The sequence below is a fragment of the Lepisma saccharinum genome, chromosome 4 (assembly GCF_977018435.1).
Source record: "Lepisma saccharinum chromosome 4, izLepSacc3.1, whole genome shotgun sequence".
In the NCBI taxonomy this organism is placed as follows: domain Eukaryota; kingdom Metazoa; phylum Arthropoda; class Insecta; order Zygentoma; family Lepismatidae; genus Lepisma; species Lepisma saccharinum.
Window position 1 is genome coordinate 17381072 of NC_139232.1, and position 23430 is coordinate 17404501.

Below are 23430 nucleotides of genomic sequence, written 5' to 3' on the forward strand. Positions count from 1 at the left end.
TTTGAAGATATGCGACCCATAAGCTCTTTGAATTGTTCAATATTTCTTTTTTATTTTCACTTGGCAGTATATCAACGTGTTCATCGACCACCTACTCAACTTACAGTCCAAGAAACACAATATATTCGTCCTATACAACGAGCTGCTTGACAGTAAGGGGGCTAAAGCGTCCCTGATAAGGTTTAGGAATACCCAATTAGCTATGTTTACAACACTCCGAATAGCCACGATTAACATTAATAAACTGCAAAACCGGAATAAAGAAGAGGCTCTGGGTGACTTTTTCAACCAGTCGTCTCTCGATATAGCTTTCCTCCAGGAGGTCCAAGTGACAAACTTTGACTTGCCCCCATCCATAGTAGTGTATAACAATGCACATTTTCAGGCAACAGGGACTGCTCTTCTCGCGAAAAACACTGTGCCGATCACTAACATTGCGTGTCACCCAAACGGGCGAATTATATGTGCGAAAGTGGCATTTTTTTTATTTTCAATATATATATATGCCTCATCTGGTACTCATCAGAGACAACAGAGAAATATTTTTTGCGACAGAATTGCAGGGTGCAAAGAAACATATCATATGTGGCGGGGACTTAAATTGCGTACTGCTCCCGCAAGTTCAACGTCCTGGTTTTTCCAAATCAAAATTCCCTACAAAAATTGGTGTCGGGTTTTAAATTTGTGGACGTTTGGACAGATAAACATAGATAATTGTGCCTCCCGCCTGGACCGGTTCTATGTTACCCCGTCACTGTGTCAGAAAGTAACCTCGATTTATTATCCGTATCAGCTAACTGTAGACCAGGCGAACGAGAAGAAGTCTCTACACTACTGTGCGCAGACTATAAAATTTTCCCACGCTGTATGCTTGCACGACTAATGCCGCACTCTGTCAACTTGCTGGGTGACACACAATATGTAAATGGCGGAAACAGAAAACATATATGCCGTCCTGCAAACGTTGCGTGAGGTGGTTACAAGTAATCAAAATAAGAGAAGTTCACGTGATCAAGCGATTCTAGCTCTGGATTTCGAACGTGCGTTTGACTGTCTGAACCATAACTACATGTTTCACATATTCCAAAAATTCGGAATACGGGGGACATTTCTCTCAGCCCTACAAGGGCTTTATAACAACGCCGAATCGGAAATACAGATTAATGGCTTCCTGACAACATCGCTTCGTATTACTACAGGAGTACGACAGTCCTATCCCTTATCAATGTTAGCATTTTGTATTTCGCTAAGTCCCCCGCTTCCATTACTGGAAGCTCGTTTACAAGGCATTACTATTCTGTCGAAATCTATAAATTTTAGCCTACCCCGATGACGTCAGCATTCTAGTAAAGTCCCATGCAGATGTTGCCACGGTACATAAATTAACGACGGAATTTGGTGTGCATTCAATCGGGCTGCGTTGCCTAGTTCTTGCGTCAGTATCAGACCGGCCTCTCTCCGGGGCATCTTTGTGTCATCCTTGACCTATCGAGCAAACACTGTAAGTTTGTATAACATGGATTACAAAGACCAACTCTACAACGAGATTACCGTGGAAATTGCCCAAGACTATTTTCGTTAATTTTTCTCGTACATCTTATGTGCTTTTGAGCGATGGATTTTTATGTATGCTGGTGCAGAAGTTGTCAACAGCTTATTTTTAGTTTTCTTTAAATTCTTGAAGCTCCTATTGGGTCAAATAAAGTGCACGAACATGGTGATGGACAATTTGCATGGGAATACTAATGGATCCCACTGTACAAATACATTTACACCTCCCTCAAAATGAATGTGCTTATACTGGGCAAAACCTTACTTCAAAGAGGATTGGAACATCGCCCCACTTGCCGCCACTCCAATGTTCCCGTTATTTAGTAAAGGAGATCGCTTACCTTGTTCAGCAGCGCGTGAGTCTGATGAAGAAGTGGTGGTCGCGTGAGTGGCGGCTGCAGCCAGTTGGAGTTTCCTGTCTGTTACGCTGCTTGGACGCCTCGAAGGAAGGATCAGCTTTATTCGGTTCTACAACAGAGATAGAGAGAGACTTCATGTTATTCGAATGGAGAAATTGTAGCAATATTGTATTACAAAGAATATTGTTTTTTTCTGTAATGTAGGCTGCAAGTTGCAGAAATTAACTGTCATGTCCAACAAAATAACGAGAGAAGGTTTTAGATTACTCTAATAATGGGTGTGCGGAACAGATCTATGTTGGGAAGATATTTTTTTATATAATTCCCGCGTTCGGAACTGAATAAATTCTCCGTTTCCCAAAGAGATCGCGAAATTTTCAGTTTTTTTCTTTCAATACCCTTCGGCCTTTAGAAAAATGGTTGATTGATTGATTTGCTTTATTTTACTTCGCTTTTGTGACGCTTTTGGCTAATTTGCGAAGATGGGGATGAAGTTTCATATGATGGAGAATTGTCACTCTCAAACATCCATGCTCGGGCCGGGATTCGAACTCGGGATCCCTGGCGTCGTAGCGCGATGTGTTAACAACTCCAGCGGCGGCTATAGACAAGGACGGCGCTACAGGCGGGGGTAAGGGGGCCTAGGCGGAGATGATACCCCCCCAAACAGACTTAAGTCCCGCTTGTAGGCCTCCAGATTTTTATAGTACGGTAGATGCATGCTGACCGAAAATAAGAAAACTAGATTATAGTAAAACTTCCATTGGGGCAAGTCCATTACAATGTCCAAGTGCATTTATTACTTTAGTAAGATCGTAAGATTACTTTATTACGATGTGTTCTAAAATCGTAACGGGTAGGGTAGGGACACCCGCACATCTGACTAGATCAACAACGACCGGTAACCATTTTATATTAAGTAATTGGCCAAGCATGCGTCGCCAAACTTGCTGCTTGACATAACACTCTGTTGCCTGCCTGGAAAGTGGATGTATTCAGTGCGTGTGAGATTGTCCATTGGTTGCTGGAGGTACAAACGGTAACGAAGAATGGACAGCTAAATGTAGCCTATATATAATTATTAGCTCCTACAAATCGAATCACTATTTTTAGAAATAGGTCTTACAGGTGTGAAAAATGAATTTTTATAAGTAGGAGGACGTTCAACGTCTAAAGAACCTTTCCTCGTTCGAGTACTGGCAATGGCATGACTGATAGCGAATTCGTTTCATTATACAGGGTGATTCAAAAGTCCAATGACACCATTTTTTTCTCTGGAACGGAAGCGGTAATGGCAGATTCAACTTCACCTGGGTACATCGGGGCAAGGGGCCCATGTGTGAGGGTGCTTCCGGGACTTGGCCGGCATATTGAAGTCTGCCATATTGGATCGAGGTAAAATCTTCCAAATTGCTAGGGGTTAATTTACCTTACGGTGCAGGGAAGAAAGGGTGTCCTGGGACTTTTGAATTACCCTGCACACACACACACACACACACACACACACACACACACACACACACACACACAAATATATATATATATATGATTATGAAATACTCTTAGTGCTGTCTGCTAGCAAATTAAAAGAATTAGAGTATGAGAGCATAAGCTGAATTGAATGCGTCAAAAGCATTAACAAATGTGTGTTACGTGTGTGACGCTTTAAGGATGTAGCAAATTTTGTCTGTTGAAGCATATGGGCTGCAAATGATAGTAACTTTTATTGGTGAAATGTGTAAATTATATTATGTGGACGGACTCGTAATAATAATAATAATAACAATTATTATTATTATTTGTACTACTACTACTACTACTACTACTAATGTTAATAGGGAATTTTATCGCTTCCAAAGGGGACTTGTGCCCTCTGCTTGTGGCAACACTGGTGTGTAATCGTGGCAAAACAAAGAACTATGAAGCTATGCATGCAGTGAAAAGCTATGGGAAAAACTGCAAAGGGCTGTAATTCCAAATAGAGGGCATAAAATGAAAATCTTAAGGGCTTTGTACTCACTCCGAAAGTGAAGGCCGCACATCCAGGGTACTGCCAAACGCAGCCCTCAGGATTGCGGCCCTTGCCCGTCGTTGCCTCACGGAGAAGCCCTCTCGCAACAATCCGCACGAGAACAAACTTGTAGTCCTCTCGGACATCGTCCACGGAATCCCTGGAAGTTCACCAACACCAGACGAAGTCGATGCTGAAATGACAATGAGAACATGATTACCTCTGTTGGCACGTTAAAAGCAATGTTTCAATCGTTTAAACCACTTTTTATTGTTGAGATGAACCCAGTGCTCGGAATGGCGTTCTGGTTCTTGAATATCTTGTATCTTCCCATCCGTTTTGTCAGAAATGATATTTCATTACGCTTTCCTTCCTTTTCACTGTGACCCAAATTCTTAATACTCTTTTATAGTACATATTGTAGCATTCACATAAGATTGCATTCTACATGGAAACGTGTTGTTCTCGCGAGAGTGTTTCGCAGAGAGGAAGGCGTGGTTGGAGACAAGTATGGAGCGCTTGGACTGCAACCATCTGCAGGATTTTTTTTTTTCGGAGCTTACATTTGCTTAAATTTTTAAAAAAGGAAAATTCCAGAAGCCTGCTGTCCAAAGTATTTTGCATTAGTTGATGAATAAATACATATTTCAATATTAACTATTGTTAGTTTTAATACAGCACGTGATTTCACTAGTCGTTAATCTCGTCTCTGTAGTATAAGAGACAAGAAAGACAACACCGTGTCAACGAAAGCAAAGCGTTCCTTTTCCTGAAAACTTCCATATCAAGTTCCGGATGAAACACTCCTTCCTTAAATACCGATGGACAATTTTCCCACTGTTATCTTTGTGACGCAGATAGAGTGCACAGCTCAACCAAGATGAGAAGAGCTCCGGCTTCCCCTTCGCTTGTTTCCGAGTGTCTCCTGCATAATTCCTCTCCCTCGCTTCTCACGTCTCTACTTTCGCTGTCTAAGGTTTTCCACTTCGTGACGATACAAACATTTGGCACTAAATGAAGGCAAAGACGTCGTGTTGTTCTGGCAACGCAGGGGCAGGACACAAGGTAAGCTGCTGATTGCATCGACGACAGAGGCAGAAGGATCTTCCCTTCTTGGTAAAGCCAGGAGATGCCAGCAAATAGAATCAATTTAGAACCTCTAAAAAGACAGAACGAGAGAGAGAGAGAGAGAGAGAGAGAGAGAGAGAGAGAGAGAGAGAGAGAGAGAGAGAGAGAGAGAGAGAGAGAGAGATAAAAGTAAGGATCCTGGCGTGGGCATGGATATTTGTGAGTGTCCATTCATCAATTTCTTCATATCATCACTCATCCCCATCTTCGCAAATTAGCCAAAAGTGGCACAAAACGCGAAGTAAAATAAAGCAAGTCAATCAATCAATCACAACACATTGTATCGTTCTTTTCCAGAAAATATTACTGTCGCTGGTAACCGTTTATGTGTGAAGCATGGTGGCATATATACAGGACAAAAAATCTCGACTTAACAAGGACGCAGTGTCGACGATTTAACTGCAGACATCGAAACATTGAGAAAATGTGCTGTTTTGAGATCCCGCTTGCACTCCGTGAAAGCTTGCCACTGCTGTACAGCCATGAACACTTCTGTAAGTTAACGATAGCATCGAAAACTAACACTGTGCATTTGTGTGTAAAACTTACCGATTTCTGGTGTTGGTGCTGGTGCTGGTGCTGGTCCTATTGTTAGTTCTGGTCGCCTGCAGCATGAGAAGAACCTTCGTACTCTGGCCAAAAGACCGGTTTCCCTTGGAAGAACTCCGAGCGCATCCCTGCAAATAAAATAAGAATAAAACTTACACTTCCATTGTGCTTTTAAAAACCAATTTCGTGAAAACTTAAATTTGTCCGTCATTTTTCAATATGGCCGCCATTTTTAAACGAAGTCAAGTTTAGAAAAAATACTACCTTTGCATAGAGGTTACAAGAAAAAAATATATAAAATTTTAAGAAATTGACAATTTGGTCAATTATTGTATTTTTGGAAACTTGGTATTAAATAACCCTGTATTGTTTTAGACCTAATAAGAATTAAGATATGCAAGTTTTACTTTTTGATTAAATTAGTGCATATACTGCATATCAGTGTAAGTTTTGTAAAAATAAATAAAATGCATTCACAGAGGTTGGATTAACCCCAGAGCCGGTTTTATGGAAGGATAATGTTGGAAAAATGTCCACTTGAAATCATGCGCTCTGAAAATTGAATCTGGTTTTACTACGTGGCAGTCCGACGCCAAACCTTTATTTTTTTATTTTATTTTTAAAGGAAGCCCGTAAACGGAAATTTCCGCCTATAGTTTTTTTCTCTGTTTTTCTCATGTATCACATTTTACTGTTTTAAATTTTTTCACATTCACATTCAGAACTCAAACATCCACGTCTTACCCGGGATTCGAACGCGGGACCCCTGCTGTCGTAGCGCGCTGTGATAACTACTCCGCCACAGAGGTAAACAGACCACTGGGACTCCTCATTCGTTGAAGAAAAGCTTTCACAATTATGTATGTTATAAACCACATATTGTCGTTGTAGAACTCTATATTATCTTCTGGGATTTTGACACGAAATGGTAAGATCAGATTTTGGCAATGAAGATTGCCGATCGTCCCGAACAGCAAAGTGTAGGAAATGTCTGAGGAAAGAAATACCGGTGAGGATCCTTCCACTCAAAGATAAATCTCTTTGCTTCCATTTTACGACCTGTCAATCACTAATTGCCCGGTACCGGAGGAGGCGTGTTCTTGAGGAGCCTCGGCAAAGTGGGCCTGGTGCTCTCCCTACCGGCAGGAGGAAGGCGAATTCTCCAAAGGCCCTTGCATGATATACCCTCTTAATGGGAACCTCTAAGATTTTAAGGCTACAGCACTTACTGTGACTTACCTTATGGACTGCAAATCGACTTCCCGCGTTTCATACTGAACTGGCAATCTCGGTATCCCCAGCATCTCGGGATGGATACGCGGGAGCCGCTGATATCTGTCCGTATTATTACGGTTGTTGACCTGTTCCATTGCAAGCATGGCCAGCTGGAAGGAAGCATAAATTTTAAAGCTAACCTTCAACAATATACACACGCAAATTAATATTCAAATATAGTGTGTTTTCACTCTGTGAACAGTGGTGGCGATTGGGTTCCAAAACTGGGGGGCAAAGACAGTACATTTCCCTTTGTACATAAGATTTAGCATAGTGCGGGGGCAAAAGTGGCGAAAAGTGGAGGGCAAATGCCCCCACTCGCCCCACCGCCTAATCGCCGCCATTGTCTGTGAATGTTAATAACAGATAAACTATTAAAGATAACTTGACTGCACGTTTAGTATTTCAAGGTGCATTTGTGCGTGTGTAGACATTCTGTTGATTTTAGTTCCATTACAGTCCACCAGGTGGTAGGCATTACTTGGGTTAGTGTTTATGTTATAAATGTTGTAGTATCAGAGATTAGCAACCGCGAATGCAATAATGATGCAGCCAGTAGCGTACGTAGAATTTCATCAAGGGGGGTGTTATTTCGAAACTTTCTACAAATTCACATTACCATTGTTTTATTATACTTTAATTAATTAATAATAATAATAAATAAATTAATATTTTTATAATTAATTAATTAATTAATTAATTTAATTACTACTAATAATTAATACTAATGCAGATGCTATTTATGAAAGAAATAGAACAAAATTACATTTCTTTTGTTTCAAAATAATTGTCTAGTCAACGTTATTTGTATATGATAAGTGAGACATTTTAAGTGTGAAGAAAATCCATAAAAACAAGCAAATATATTAAATTTATTGAAATAATCGAAATATGAAATTCATTCAAGGAGCCGCGGTGGTCTAATCTGACAACCTCGTGGGAGATCCGGGTTCGATTCCCGGAATTGGTTGGAATTTATCCAGCCTTGTCTCCGCACCCAGCCTCATAGCAATGGGTACCTGAGAGCAACCTTGGGGGATGAAGGCTGCCGGAGCATGGTGCTGATCACATCACCTGCAAAATAGTTCGAGATCGAGAATCTTTGGGGCCCACCACACCACTATGTGTGCCTTCATGGCACGGTGCTATATGCATGGGGGAATTTACATTACCTTTACCTATGGAACTCGCCCAGGATGCTGATGAAGTGGGAGAATACATGCTGCTAAATTCCACTGAGTCTATGTTTTCGTTGAAAAGTAAGTTTATAGACATTCCAACACATTTATCACTTCTAGGTGATTCACAAAGCACTTCTTCAACATTATTTAATGATGTGGATGTAGACTCAGCATCACTTGAGAATTCACAAGGGGATGTGAAATCAGCACCGGGAAGAGCATTTGCAATAAGGACGAAGCAAGAAATTTTCACAATTCTCGCGAGAGTCACTGCGCGACTTTTTGCAAAAAAAAAATGCAAAATTGAACTTTGCAGCCGCTTAGATTGTGTTTGGAATGTTGTGTTTTTCTTCATGCTGCATGGGAATAATAATTCAAATTATTATTATTATTATTATTATTACTACTGTCGCAGATCTTTGACTGTGATAAATTAGCCATTTTTAATTTTTTTCTACAGCATTTTCCATAATATTTCAAAAGCTCAAGGGGGGGGGTTAAACCCGGTAACCCCCCCCCCCTTGCGTACTCCACTGGATGCAGCACAATGATTGGAGGAAAAGGTGATAATGGAACCCCTCAAAATCAATAACCGCGTGGGGAGGATAAACCACGTCCTTACCTTCGTTCGCAGCGTATCTTCAGGAGGTCGAACAATTGCACCCGCCGTTGCAATGGCCATTTCGTGCACAATGGAATGAGACCGTGGGAAAGAGTGAACAATGAGATTGTCTTGCTCTAAGCTCTCGTCGAGCAGTTGCCTTGTCCTTTGGGTAATTTCGTCTTCTTTGTAAAGTACAAGCATGTATCTTGCCCTCTTTCTCTCCGTGGCGAAAGTCTTGCGGACGATTTTGTACATGGCTTTCATTCTGCGGAGTATCTGATAACGCGTTATGTGGCTCAGATACTTGCTGATATACATTCTCTGGATATCACCTTGGAGCGCCGCCAGATACTTTTGCAGTGCTACGGAGTACTTGTAGAGATGCCCCTGTGAAAGGTGGAAAAGACGACTCTTAGATACCGGTCTATGTTGTATACCAAAAAATATCGGTATACCCAGGGAGGTTGTTTAACCTGCACTGGCCCCATGGAACTAACTCCCCCTTGCTCCCTTGTCGTTTGGAGGATATTGTAACAATTAAAATTTGTTCAAAATACTGATTAATATTAGTGTGTAAGAATCCCACTCCAATTATATTCATCAATTTAGCAACATTTTGTTTGAAAATATTCACGAATTACATCAGAATATTAAATTACATGTTATCGCAAAATTCACTGTTTTCCCGTAAAACTGGTGCAAAATATGAAGACACTTGGAAGTTTGCATAATCTCCAGGATATGTCCAGGTGTCGCGCGGCATTTTCGTGCACGACGTAAAAAACCAAAATACCAGGAAACTAACGGCCGGGTATCGGTAAATAAATTCCAATCGATACTTTCCGATAGCGATACATCGACATCGGTATCGCCTCAGCCTTGCTACATATTCATGAAAATTTAATTTTGATTTGATTTATTTTACTTCGCTTTTTGTGCCACTTTTGGCTAATTTGCGAAGATGGGGATGAGTGATGATATGATGAAATTGATGAATAGACATCACAAACGTTCATGTCCAAGCCAGTATTCCAACCCGGAACCCCTGGCGTCGCAGCGCGATGTGCTAACCACTCCGCCACGGGGGCCGGCATGGAAATTTAATGACACAGTAATTGAACACACATGTGTGTGTGTGGTTAATATAGGCTGTTATACAATGAATATTATTAATATGCTGGAAACTGTATATATAGCTTACAAATCATTTTAATTTTTGTAACACACACACACGCACGAAGTTGGAGTCCCCAGCAGGAGTCGACATATTTAAAACATCACATTTTAAAGTTTTAGAACACACTTTTTTCTTACATGTGTTTAAAACACTTCTACAACTGCATAATATACAGATGGAACAAGTTTGTTTCGTTCTTAAGGTACATTGTTGTATGTTAATTTTGATTACAGGCCCCCTGTATATTGCAGGCCCTGATTGCAATGAAAAAAGTCACCTCACAATATTAGTGTCGAGGTATGCCAAATGGAAAGGGAAGTAAATATGGGAAGGCACTAACCAGACTGAAACCCCTGAGGATTGGTGGACTCAGGTTCCTTGTTGGTAGCTGAGGTGGAGATGCGGGTCTACGTGATGAGGCTGCCACGAGGTCTGGAATCTTGGGAAATTCCATCTTCCCTGCAAATCACAAAAAGTGCACCGTAAATGTTTCGAAAGGCTCTTTTATAACACACTGACATGTTCATTTCACTAGTTCTACATTGCTAACAATATAAGGATCGTATTTGCAAATAAACTACGTCACCACCCTGTAAATTCCCTGATGGTTCTCTAGCGTAAAGATTTTCTACAATTACGTATTTTGTTCGAAACCAGAATGGGTTTCTTCGGCTACTTACTTTCCCACTTTCCCACGAACTTTTACTGGGTCACTTGTCACTATTTTCTCTAGGTCCCGTATTTAATACAAAAAATAATAGAATCATTAAAAATTAGGCTAGAAACAAGAGTAGAATATCTTGATAAGCATGAAAATTCACCAGATTTCCTGGAATCAAAGCTGTTATTCTGAAACTTTCGTACCGGATGGAAACAAATGAGTTGCTTTTAAAGAAAACAAAGAAAAACATTGAGAAATGTCCATTCTCCCGTAAAAACATAAAAAGTAAGATAATGTTCTTAAAAAATATTTGAAATGCACAAAAATGCTATGAAACCCTCCCAAAAATGCAATACCCAGCAAAATCGACCACAAATGCCCTTCAAAGGTGCTTTGTTTGACTTCTTTTGAACATCTAATTGATCACAGATGGTCTTGATTGATTTGGTGTTTTAAGTTCACTTTATGCACAGTAAGGCTAATAGGGACTGTTCCTACGTTTAAAGTGGGATCGGAACCACTATGTGCCTCCACCGGGAATCGAACCCGGGACCCCTTCATTACAAGGCGACGACGAAGAGCACAGATGAAAATGCATCCAAAACCTAGCCTTAGTTGGGATTTAAGCAATGTGCCTAAGCCTAGTTCAAAAGATAGGGCTAAGTGCTAAGTATATCTAAGTAATTATTAAAAGTTTAGGGCGGACGTGCATTCGGCGCCCAGAACTCTGCGAGCAATGCGAATCATTACACAGGGCTATCCTCTCACAATAGGACGCTTCGCTCAGATTGTGAATCCAATAACCACTCACCTACAGGTTCTTATTTATACAATAGCGTTATCAAATCAGATTTTAAGATAACTATAACGTTTTTACTTTCTGCTGCTGACGGAAATCTTTCCGGCACACTTAACTTAGAAAGGTGACACTTACAGAACTTGAATTGCAAATTGACATGTTCAATTCATACGCTATCATCAACCGAGCACTTACATTCTGGACGTAGTATAGCTATAGTATCTTGGGCTGACAGTGGGGATTTCTTTCAAGAAATAAATTGTCCTATAATATCCCTTTTCCCCACAAAGAAATATACTTTACTAAGGATATACACCAAGAAAAGAAGGATAATATCTGTATCTGTGTGTGTTTCTGAGTGATGCAAGCACTATCTATCCATCTAACTATCTACCTATCTCTGTCTGTCTGAATGTCTCTCTCTCTCTCTCTCTCTCTCTCTCTGTTTGTGTCAGTGTCACTCAAGATATCCTTAACAGATCTACACCAAGAAAAATACATTCAGAATGAAAGTAAAATTAATGTATATATGAAATGTGAATGTGAATAAAAAGTAAACAGAATTTTTATACATAGTAAAGTAACCTCAACTACAACGTATCTTGTAATTTCCTAACATTTTGAACCAATTGCTAAAGGAGTTAGTTTGGTAGTTTAGAAGTGTCTGACCAGTGGCGGCGATTGAGAACCAGAACTAAGGAGCAAGGGAAGGTGACTCTTAGTAGACAAGGTTTAGCATTAAGACGCCTTGTGTGGGAGCAACTGCTCCTTTCTCCCCTAATTTTTGCCACTGTGTCTGATGCATACAAAAGCAACAAATCAATTCCTTTTATTATTTAATTTATTTATATATTTTTAAATGTTCAGAATTAATAACGTAATAATGCATGGGAGAAGAGAGAGAGAGAGAGAGAGAGAGAGAGAGAGAGAGAGAGAGAGAGAGAGAGAGAATTAAGATCTTTCTCCCCCAAGAGTGTTCAATGATTTCGCACCCAGGCTTACTTTACATGGAGAATAGTTAACTTACACGGCAGGCCCCTTCTGGACAGGGATGGGTTACGAACATAAAAGCGCGACGAGGCATCACTCTCCATTTTTCTCTGCAGCTTCAAGGTTTCTACTTTCCACGAGAAGTCTCAGGGCTCTCACGTTGCGTGACGTTGCGATTCTGCGAAACAGAACAGAATCCCAATCAAGAAATAAGAAGGAAACATACAACGGTTACGTTTTCAACGATAGTCCGAATTCTAATTTGCATAATCTCAAACAAATGAACAACAACGGTCGGTTTTCCCCCTCCACGCAATCCCGTTCCCTCGCACGTGTTCATTGGTGGAGCCCTCTCGAGTCACCCTTTGCTCAGAGACTTGTTTTGGTTCGCTCGCTCCAGAGATTCCCGGGACAGAGTATACTCGGATATCTTTGTCACCTACAGCCACACAACAGACCTGACGTCAATTTCTTTGATTACATTATAAGTTTCTAAAAAGTGTGTTTTTAGGCTCCTAAAATAGGCTCCAAAAATCCTAAAATAGGCTCTAAAAATCTTAAAATAGGTTCAAAAAATCTTAAAATTAGGCTCGAAAATCTTAAAGTTTAGGTCCCAAAATGCTTAAAATGATTCAAAATTCCGAAAAATACTGATTAGGCACAATCGTTAAAGAACAAAGTTTCAAAACAACCATTAGAAATTTTAATAACATCCAATTATTAATTTGCTAACCAAATTTTCACTGGAAAACAACATTTTCAAAATTATGCCCAAATTATTGTAATATTATACTTGTGCTGTGAGCAAAAGTTACTTATTGATTTGAAGATTGAATTACTTTTGTGAAATTTGCTGCACAAACAACCTTTTTCATGTTTTTCACAGTAAAATCTCCATCTTTGTCTGTGAGGATGATCATGTACGCCGAAAATGATCTTTCAACAGAAACAGTCGGTGGTGCAAATTTGAATGCAGGAACGTTACTTCGGAAGGAGTGAATGCCACGAAGCACCGAACTGACGAGAAATTGAAGAAGACCACACGGATCAGAAGTTTGTACTTCGGACTGTGCGGATAACATTGCCGTCAGGCATTTTGCTTTGTTTAGAGCTTCAAAGAAAATAATAGACTTTGGGGGAGGGTAATCGACAGAGAGTAGGTTTCAAACACTTTAGTCATTGAACAAAGTCACAGATCAAATACCTCTGTACGATATAAAAATCCCGTAAAAGCTTAAAAAATATTTAAATACCTTACATAAGTTTGATTTTGGTTCATAAACCGACAATATTTTATATAACAAGCGAAATAGGTTTAGACACTATAAAACTTCATCCGTTGTTGATTTCCTGAAACACTGACGTCACTTGTTGTATCTTATTTACCTGCAAAGGAGAAAAAAGGTTAAAAACCTAAAATCCGACGTCTAATGATGAGAGTCGATTTTCGTGCCCAATGCATCTACTGTACAGTCATGGAAAAAAGTTCTTCCCCATAAGGCTTTAATAGGAGCAAGTAATGCAGGAGGGTAGGCAACACATATTGCACCCTTCGATGATCGGGTGATTTTGCCTGTCTTAACACCGAGAAATGTGTTCCACGCGAAGGTCAACATGACAGGAAAGCAAAGAGGGTCACGTGACTATTGGTTACGTGGTGTGTTGTGCTTCTCCACGTCCCCAGTTCTTGATCCACATTGCAGAAAAAGTAGAGCTGCATGCAATATATGAACATAGGTTGTTTTCAACTACACGCTTAATTATGATTTTCCCAATTGTAAATCTATCAGACGTGTCTTCCGATTTAGTCGGGACAGTCTTTTACTTTGAATTCCTGTTTGTCATAGGCGTAACTTGACGGGAGCAGAAAGGGCATTTGTAACCCCCCCCCAAAAAATCAGGTTTCTTAAAGCTGCTAAAACAGGAATTAAATACTATGATTTGACGCGTCCAAAAAAAGTATTATATTGAAAGATTTTTCCCAAATACGTAGATAGAAATTTAATACTTTGAAAGTGTCTCAGATTTGTTTATTGTCACAACTTAGTGTGGCACAGGTCTACGACAAAAGTGGAATTTCGTAACAGAAATATGAACCCACTCCTTTTATTTCGTAGCCGATTTCATCTTGAAACTGAAATTAAGAATATTAGTTAATAATGTCATTGGTAAACAATAAAAAAATGTGTTAGACCCAATTCTTTAATACCTTATCATAATCTTTATCGCAAGTTGAAATTTTGTTGTAAGTCCACTGTATGCAAAAAAAAAAAAAAAAAAGGTAAAGTTCTCACCTGTGCTTGGCGCTACGCCATGAAGGCGTATAGGGGGTGTGGGGGTAACGCCCCACACTTTCTTGATTCGTTCGTGAGTGGGGGTGATGTGATCAGCATCACGCCGCCCCACACTTTCTTGATTCGTTCGTGAGTGGGGGCTGATGTGATCAGCATCACGCCCCTGACCGCCTTTACCACCAGGGTTTTCCCCAGGTACCCATGTCATTCGACGCTGGGTGGGCGCTGGAGCCGCTTCCAACGTTAGAAAAGTTCCCGGGCTTGAACCGGCCGGGAATCGAACCCGGGACCTATAGCATGGTAGTCAGACGCGTTACCGACTGAGTCACCGGCACAGATAGACTAATCTGAAGTGCATACAGTTTAAAGTGGGATCCGAACCACTATGTGCGATCACCTGGTATCGTACCCCAGACGCCTTGATTACAAGGCCTTACCACTACGCCATCAGTGAGGCGCACACAATCTTTGTATTTTGACCTTTTTAAACCTATATGTATCATATAAGAGGTTGTTTAACGTTGCAATGCCTCTATGGATTATATTTAGCTAGTATTCGAGCACATAGCGTCAGGTTTCATAGAATATAAGTTTCTCTTCCATGTTTATGGTTTCCTGTCTGCAGTAGAAAAACTGGCAGGTTCCCATAGCTTTTCTTTCAATAGTCTTCCAATGGTTGCATATCATATCACTCAAATTTGATTCATTCGTTTCGAACACAATCCCCGATGGCGCAGTGGGATCGTGGGCGCCTTGTAATTAAGGGATCCCGGGTTCGATACTCGGTGGAGGAACATAGTGGTTCGGATCCCCCTTTAAATTATAGGTCCATTCACGATTAGCCTAACAGGACATAAAGTGGACTTAAGACACCAAATCAAGCAACTAACACAATCCCGTTATTGTCCAGATTATCGAATCCAGAACCTTCGTCGCGAATAACATAAGCAGGAAGACAACGTGAAATAACCGAACAGAAACAGAACCTAAAACCTACATCGGATAGATTGGATTAAGTCGACGATACAGCACGGGTTCTGAAATGAAAAAGAATACGAAAGTTGAAGGACCTCTATACGCACCCACTTTTCCTCCACTCAATGGGGAAGATATCCTTCTAGCTGAGAAGCCTTTACGTAGGAGTGCCCTGAGGGAACTTCAAGGCCACGACGATAAAGTGCAATGACGGGACCAAAACATACGGCAGGTAGCTGTGTTCCTCCTTATTTCGTACGCCATTGATAACTGTAACACGTGACCTCGTCTTTGGTAGAGCAGAAGCCTGCTTGCTTGCCACCACCCTTTAGTTCAGTGACCTTCGCCCGTAGTCAGCAAGAGTGAATGACTCACCATATACTTGTCTGTGAGGCTACACAAGAATAGATATTTCGTTAGTGGCTGTAAGTATTGTTTCATCTGCAGTTATATCAGTTACCATTTCAATAGTTTCCTTCCTAATGGTTACTTTAGTGATAAACATGTAAATTAGTTCTCGAGAGTGAACGTTTTATCTATTTGAACGGGGGATTTTTATACAGCCTGCATGTATTATTTTTTCCTGAAACAAGAAGAAATTCGAAGACGCAAAAAGAGTTGTATAAGAGTAGTTAACAAAAGGAAAAAAGAAGAAGAAATCGAAAATGTAAATGCTGAAGTAAATTATGGTAGAGATCGAGTGAATAACATTTTGTCATGGGGCCTCCTCGATGGCGTAGTGATAACGTCGTCGCCTTGTAATCAGTGGATCCCGGGTTTGATACACGGTGGATGCACATAGTGGTTAGTATCCCACTTTAAACTGAAGGTCGAGTCCAGATTAGCATATCTGTGCACCAAACCAAAACTAAGAAAGAAATTGTCACAGTGTAAGAAAATTTCATGTTCAACCACATACGAAACACAAGGGAATAATATATTGCAGTTTGGAGTTCACTTCTGTAGCATCTAACCAGCACAATTATGAATCGCAACATATCGTATCAGATCCATTTTTATTATACATGTATGATAATATAAGAGAAGTAGAGGAAAGAGAAAACCAAGCGAAACACGGACGCCTTCTCCAGAATTTCAAATCTCGTTACATAAGGTTCTGGGTTGGAGTCCCGAACAGCCATGACTTTCTTGTTCTTGCCCTTTTATCTGCTTCATTTCATCATAATTCATCGTTATGGTTTACCTGCAGGGGAAGAATACTGGCAATAATTGCCAATACAAAGCCAATGACAAACAGAACAACTCGATTACGGAGGTGCCAAGAAGAAACGAGACTTGACAGTGTCTCCGTCTCTCGGTTTGTCGAATTGAAAATTGCTCTCCCGTTCTCGGTGTCGATTAGTTAAATATAGAAATCGAAAATGTATGTGAATGAATATACATGTATTTTATATATTCCGGTTTTGTAGGAGATTTCGTGAGAGATGAAATAAGTACTCTTCCATCGAATTTATTTTTATAATTTTTATTCCCTGTTCGATGATCGCGACGATAAGGACGAGTGACCATTACATGAAATTGATGACGAAATAGTCAAACACCCCCGACAAGGACGGTACTCAAACCCGGGAACTTTGGCGACGATATCGAATGTCAATCACTTAATGAGCTTGACCACCGAGCCTGCTTAATGTTGTTTCTGTCAGGTAATTCGTAATAATATCCCACATTCACTATCATTTGCTTCATAATTTATCTTATTGTTGTGATTAACCTGAATTCAAAGAATTAGTTGAAAGGCAAAAATGCAAGATTGAATGTCTCTGATGTTACTTCGTGCCGAATAATATGACGTGGTATTATGATATGAATTTATTAATCATATAATATGCCTATTCATTCCATTGATTGATCCCAATTGAGCACACAAAATATGCTATAATGTCCACTCCATGGAGGAGTGGTTAGCACAACGCGCTACGATGCCATGGGTCCCTGGTTAGAATCTCGACTTGGGCGTGGGTGTCCTTGGTAAGTGTCCCTTCATCAATTTCATCATAGCATCACTCATCTTCATCGTCGCTATTTGCCAAAAGTGAAAGAATAGCAAATCTAAATAACAAACATCCAATCAAATCGAACATCTCTACCGATTTAATTCTATACGGTACCGAATTCCCACTTTATTACTGCATCTTAAGTCATTTTACAGCATCTCAATTGTTTTCCGATTCGAAAACATTTGGAATGTTGTTTTGTGCAGTTGATTGTGCATTGTTTCGTTGTTTGGATTGTTTAATTAACGTCGCATTAATTAGTTTTAGACCAATCGTGACGGGGGAAGCAAGAGCACAAAGAAAGCAAAAAAGACAAGGAAGAGACCACGGCTTTCTTTAAAGATAGCATCCCGTGAATACAACTCAAGTGACTGCAGAATATTATGAATAAAATTTATTTCGCTTTTTCCTTTTATTTCTATTTCAGTTATTTTACTTCGCTTTTCTTCTACCACTCGCGTTACTCGTGTCGGTGAGGAAGAATTATAAACTCGTGAAATGGACGATGGTACAAAAAAATATATGCCTCTCTCACGGTTCGAAACTGTCAGTACAAAATATTGTCTTATTTTTAAAATTTACGGGCAAATATGGTTTGTCACGTAGCAATTTTCGCTTATCTCTTTCTCAAGGGGTTCCATTGCCTCTCTGATGTCGTAGTGGTAACGTCTTTGCCATGTAATGAAAGGCTTCCGAATTCAATACCAAATAGAGAGGCATTTGGTTCGGATCCCATTTTAATCTGTAGGTCCAGTGCATGAACTGGACTTAAACAATTAACGTGTGGCATGTGGTCTGTGATGAGAACCATAATTTCAGCGAACCTTCTTGACAATGACTCTAATATCACTTGAAAGAATAGTATTTCTTTACGAGTAGGTCTTGTCAAGAAACCAGTTCCTGAAATTTTCTTCTGGAGGCATCGTAGCACCCAGCTGTTTGTTGTGGCTGGGGCACGAGTCATGTGACTCATGCTATCAAAGCTCAATCCTTCCCAAGAACTCACAATCAGCAGGCAAACTTAAGCGAATATATTGTTATTTGGGTTGCATAAACAACAGGCTTTAAGACGTTACGAAATTCTACGTCCCGTGGCCCAGGTATTTTTTTCTAAGACTGTACATACCTGTGGCGAATATTTTGTGCTTAAACAACCTCCCGTGGAGTCTCGATTCTTTCTGGATTAGAATAATTGAATTTTTCTTATTTCTCTTTTTTTTTTTTTTGGAAAAATATCGTTTTGAATAAAAAACGAACCTTACTTTAGTTTAAAGACCAAGGGTCTGATTTTCCAGGGAAACACTTTGTCATTGTTTGTTAAACCTTACAATAGCATTCTTGCAGCACACTACAGATGATTGACTCGCGTCTTGTACGCTCGCATGCGTGACCTTCGGCCATTTTGCGGGAATATCATATTATGCACTAGTGTCCAAAATTAAAACAACAAACAGAAATCCTTTCCTGGTGTGACATTTTCTTTTGATAAATTTGCCAAGTTTAACCTGTTGCAATCGTGATTTTTTTTTTTGTTGATAAATCCTGGCACATTAAGGTTGGTTTATTTTCTATCTTAAACCAGTTGTCTATGACATCATAAATATTACTATCGCCTGATCGTATTATGTGGTCAAATGGACAACCGACTGCGAAGATAACTTCTTGCCTCCAGAAGGCCCAGAAAAATTTCGCAAGCAGTGAGCGAGCTTGACACATTGTTACATATACATTTTTTCCGCTACGCTTCCCTTCCAACACCAGCTCCAGTAGGCGTCCATCAACCTGTTCTCCGGCAGGGTTGTTAAAGATAGGAATTTTAAATAAATTCAATTCCGGCCCAGGAAAGAAAATCAGCAAGCGTAGATGGGTTCTGGACCGTAAAGAACCTTTTTAACTGTAAAGTATTTGAATTCGGTCCAGGAACGTTTTTTCCAGATCAATTTAAATACGGTCCAGGAACCTTTTTTCAATGAAACAATAACCAACTTGCCGAATTTAAATTGTGCGAGAAAGAAGGTTCCGGTCTTGCTGTGCTGCGGGACCCAATAGAACAAATTCGAATTTATGGGTTCCCGGACTTTCAACAACCCTGTTCTCCAGTGCAACCTCACCCACGCCTTCGCTTCAGTGTTGCCACAATCTGAGAGCACAATTTCCCTTTTTGGACTATTTTTTCCCTTCACCTAAACAAATATAATAATAATAATATATAATAATAATTATTAGCAGTGGTGGTAGTAGTAGTAGCAGCAGTAGTAGTAAAATTTCCGTTGATCCATGTTCGTATGAATAAAAAATGTTACACAAATTGTTCGCACACATGTCAGCTTCATCGCTTTCTGGTCAGATGTTCCAGGTTTAAATCATGGTCAGGAATCCATTAAATCGTTATTTCTCATCGTTACAATTATCCGAAGATACAGAAAAGCGACGTACAATAAACTTAAGAGAAATATAAATAGATACAGGCTTATATTCAAGCGAGCAGAAATAAGAAGGATCAGAAAAAAAATTAAAATGTGAATATGAAACTGGAACTTAACATAAACTGTAATAATGTAGTCAGAAGTCTTAAAATTTCCCTGAAATTGTGATATTTTTCATCGAAATTCCCTTTTGGCTAAAATTTCGGTCCGAATTTCTCTGCAAAAGGGAAATTTCCCTTCATGTGGCACACAGTACGGCACTGTAGAACACAGCTTGAAATAGCTGATACGAGTCGTTGTTGTTTTTTTCGTTGAGGAGGGTTGGTGGCCAGAGTATGGATTCACGAACGCCTTCACTAGGGACGGACAATTAGCAAACTACCTTTCTGGAACTGTTTCATGAAGCTTTAAGCTGACCTTCGTGGTGGAGTGGTTAGCACAGCGCGCTTGGACGCCAGACGTTCCCTGGTTCGAATCCTGACATGGGCGTGTGAGTGTCCCTTCATCACTTTCATCATATCATCACTCATACTCAGGCGCGGCTCGTGAATTGTTTTCCTGGGGGTTCACCGATGTAATATGAAACCAGTGGCGTGCCCACTATCCTCGACAAGGGGGGGGTACAACATATACACATTTTTTTACTATAGCCAGCCATCATTTTGACATATTTTCCTGTCTCTGACGTTCTTTTTTTAGAAATGCTAGACCAAAGGGGAAGGTTATGTCCCCCACCATTCCTCCTTGGGCACGCCACTGTATGAAACATTCAGTTTCCGCAAATTAAAGTTTCTCCGCCAAGCAAGTAGGATGGGGGGCTTGTCCAGAATGTTCTTATGTGGGAGTATGATGTTTTATACTACGTAGTAAGGATATACGAATAAATTAAGCGCAGAAACGACAATAAATTGTGCCTTTATGAAAAAGTTAGGGTTGCATGGGAAAAGAATGAGAAACTGTTACTAAGGTGTTAGAGATGTGTTTATGAATAATTGACCTAAATTATTTCATACAGCCCAAATTATAATGAATAACATACCAATTAAAAGCTATAACTACAATTTAAAAATCGACTCGTTAGAAGTAATCTTACTGTTCTGGAAGAAATCGAACCTGAAACCCCTTGATTTTAAACGCGACAGTCTTGTTCAAATTTTGAGTGGGTCGACAAGCACATGTTTTACCTCTAATTTCCTTTCAACGTACGAGAATGTTTGTTTACGATAATATATCCATTTCCAGCGGTCATTTCTTCCTGCACAGGCAGCAACACCTACTCTCCATCAAATGACGTTACCTAAGCACAGTCCGCCCCTCGCTTCACTCAAAGCATCATTTAATATTTTTAACGACTATCCAAACACTTAATATATATTTATATATACTGAGACACTGGCAGGGTCGTGGCTTCCAATCGCATCATTCTGTTACATTCGCGTACCTGAAGTGTTTCCACCTTTAAGAGAAAACGTCTGAATGTATACACGAATTATTGTGCTTTTATTTTAATTCATCTTCTGTAATTCCAGCTTTCATTCATGGCTACTCATCCGTCTCTGCCACAAGCTTGCAGTTTGTGTAATATATTTGGCACAAAAGTGATACAAAGATAAGATTGAATATGTCAATGCATCGGCTTCAAACTTGAAGGCCACAGAGCAACACTGCAAGGGGAAAAGCAGCTCTTTGGTCGTTTTCCTGAGACGATGCTTCAGTTCAGCAGTATCCAGTGGCGTAGCATGTGCATTTCGGGTGGGAACGCCAAGTCCGAAGGAAGGGTCGGCCCGATTTTGCTTAATAGTTTACTTATGGTATTAGTCGCCACAGGTATTGTTTATTTGCCTGAAGTCAGCTGGGTTTTCAATAAAACATCATCCATGCATGTTTTAGCTAGAAAATTAGATGCCTCAGTATGCCACAAATATTTTGAACTCTTGTGTTTTATACCTTTTTTACACCTTTCGGTATGTCGCAAGTCATTAAAAAACCTACCTGAATCACAAGCGCCTCTGCACAACAGTAGACGTCATTGTTGTGAAGGATCCAACTACTGATTGATTTGGTTTATTTTACTTCGCTTACCACGTTTGGTTAATCGCAAATATGAATATGAGTGATGATATTGAAGAAGGGACACTCACAAAGAACACCCGTGCTCACGCCGGGATTCGAATCAGGGGCCTCTGTCGTCTTGGCGCGCTGTGCAAAACACTCTGACACAGAGGTGGGTGGATGATCCAACTACACTCAACTGACGTAACAGTGCCGATTAGTAATTCAGACCACTGTTTATTACATCTTGAGAATGTCGATTAACATTTTAAAATAATTTTGTCCAGAGACCATTCGATGTTAAGAGTTTTCAAATGAATGCTAAACATTTCCATTGACACAATATTAAGCAGTTACATATACTAACGAAATAATAATAATAATAATAATAATAAAAGAATAGTTTTGCGGGTTAAGTTGTAGAGCAGCCACAGGCTGAACTTCTACCACGAGGACTTCACCAACTTATTTGACAAATAGAGTAAGGTGGGGCAAGACTGCGCAGTTTGAGTTCATAATTTTATATTCAAGTTATGAAACTACAGACACACATGAAAAAAGCAATACACATTGCACTATCCTTTCCTAACTCACAGTAAATTTCCGAAAGCTGAATGAACAATATTTCTGCATGAAGCAATTACAGAACCGTGACCACGCAAATGCGTAGTCTTACCCGCACCGCAGGGTAAGACTGCGATCAAGTTCGGGTAAGAATGCGCACTTTCTACACAGAGTCACATTTGTATAAAAAGAAACACAAATCACCTTAAAAAGTTCTTCTATCACAGTGGCGTACGCAAGGGGGGGGGTTACGGGGTTTAAACCCCCCCCTTGAGCTTGTGAAATATTATGAAAAATGCTGTGGAAAAAATTTTAAATGGCCAATTTACCACAGTCAAACATCTGGGACAATACTATTACTATTACTACATCTACTACTACTACCACTAATAATAATAATAATAATTTGAATTATTATTTCCATGTAGCATGGAGAAAAGCACAGCATTCCAAGCACACGCGTCTTTCAGAGTGATGCCTTGAAAATAAGCACAAGTTCTTGAAAGTGAAATATGAGGGTAACTATGATTTAAAAGAGAAATAAAATGTTTTGTATTTCAGTTGCAACAATGTTCAATACTCTGGCGTACGCAGTTTTTTTTGGGGGGGAGGAGCCGGAATAGTAAATGTGGATAACACATGGCTTCGTTTTGGAGGGCAGGATTCATAATAAAATATTTCGTATTTTTGGAGCTTTTCAGTCTATTAAAATTGTATTCAAAGACAAAAATGGTAATCGGGACTCACTTTAAAAGAGGTTTCGTATTTACACATTTTGATTTTTTAAAGTTTTTAACATTTTTATTTGAAAATTCT

The 23430-nt window shown here is 39.8% G+C and overlaps 1 protein-coding gene across 1 annotated transcript; it reads right to left on the reverse strand.

The window, feature by feature from the left end:
- Positions 1-1887: 1887 nt before the first annotated feature.
- LOC145987111 (uncharacterized) lies at positions 1888-18834 on the reverse strand. Its single transcript, XM_083121586.1, has 8 exons — positions 18699-18834; positions 12323-12463; positions 10176-10294; positions 8677-9045; positions 6838-6983; positions 5599-5726; positions 3931-4114; positions 1888-2019 (listed from the first exon to the last, which is right to left on the reverse strand). Exons 2-8 carry the CDS (start codon positions 12387-12389, stop codon positions 2010-2012), a joined length of 1023 nt encoding a protein of 340 aa, XP_082977712.1. The 5' UTR covers positions 12390-12463; positions 18699-18834; the 3' UTR covers positions 1888-2009.
- Positions 18835-23430: the final 4596 nt, after the last annotated feature.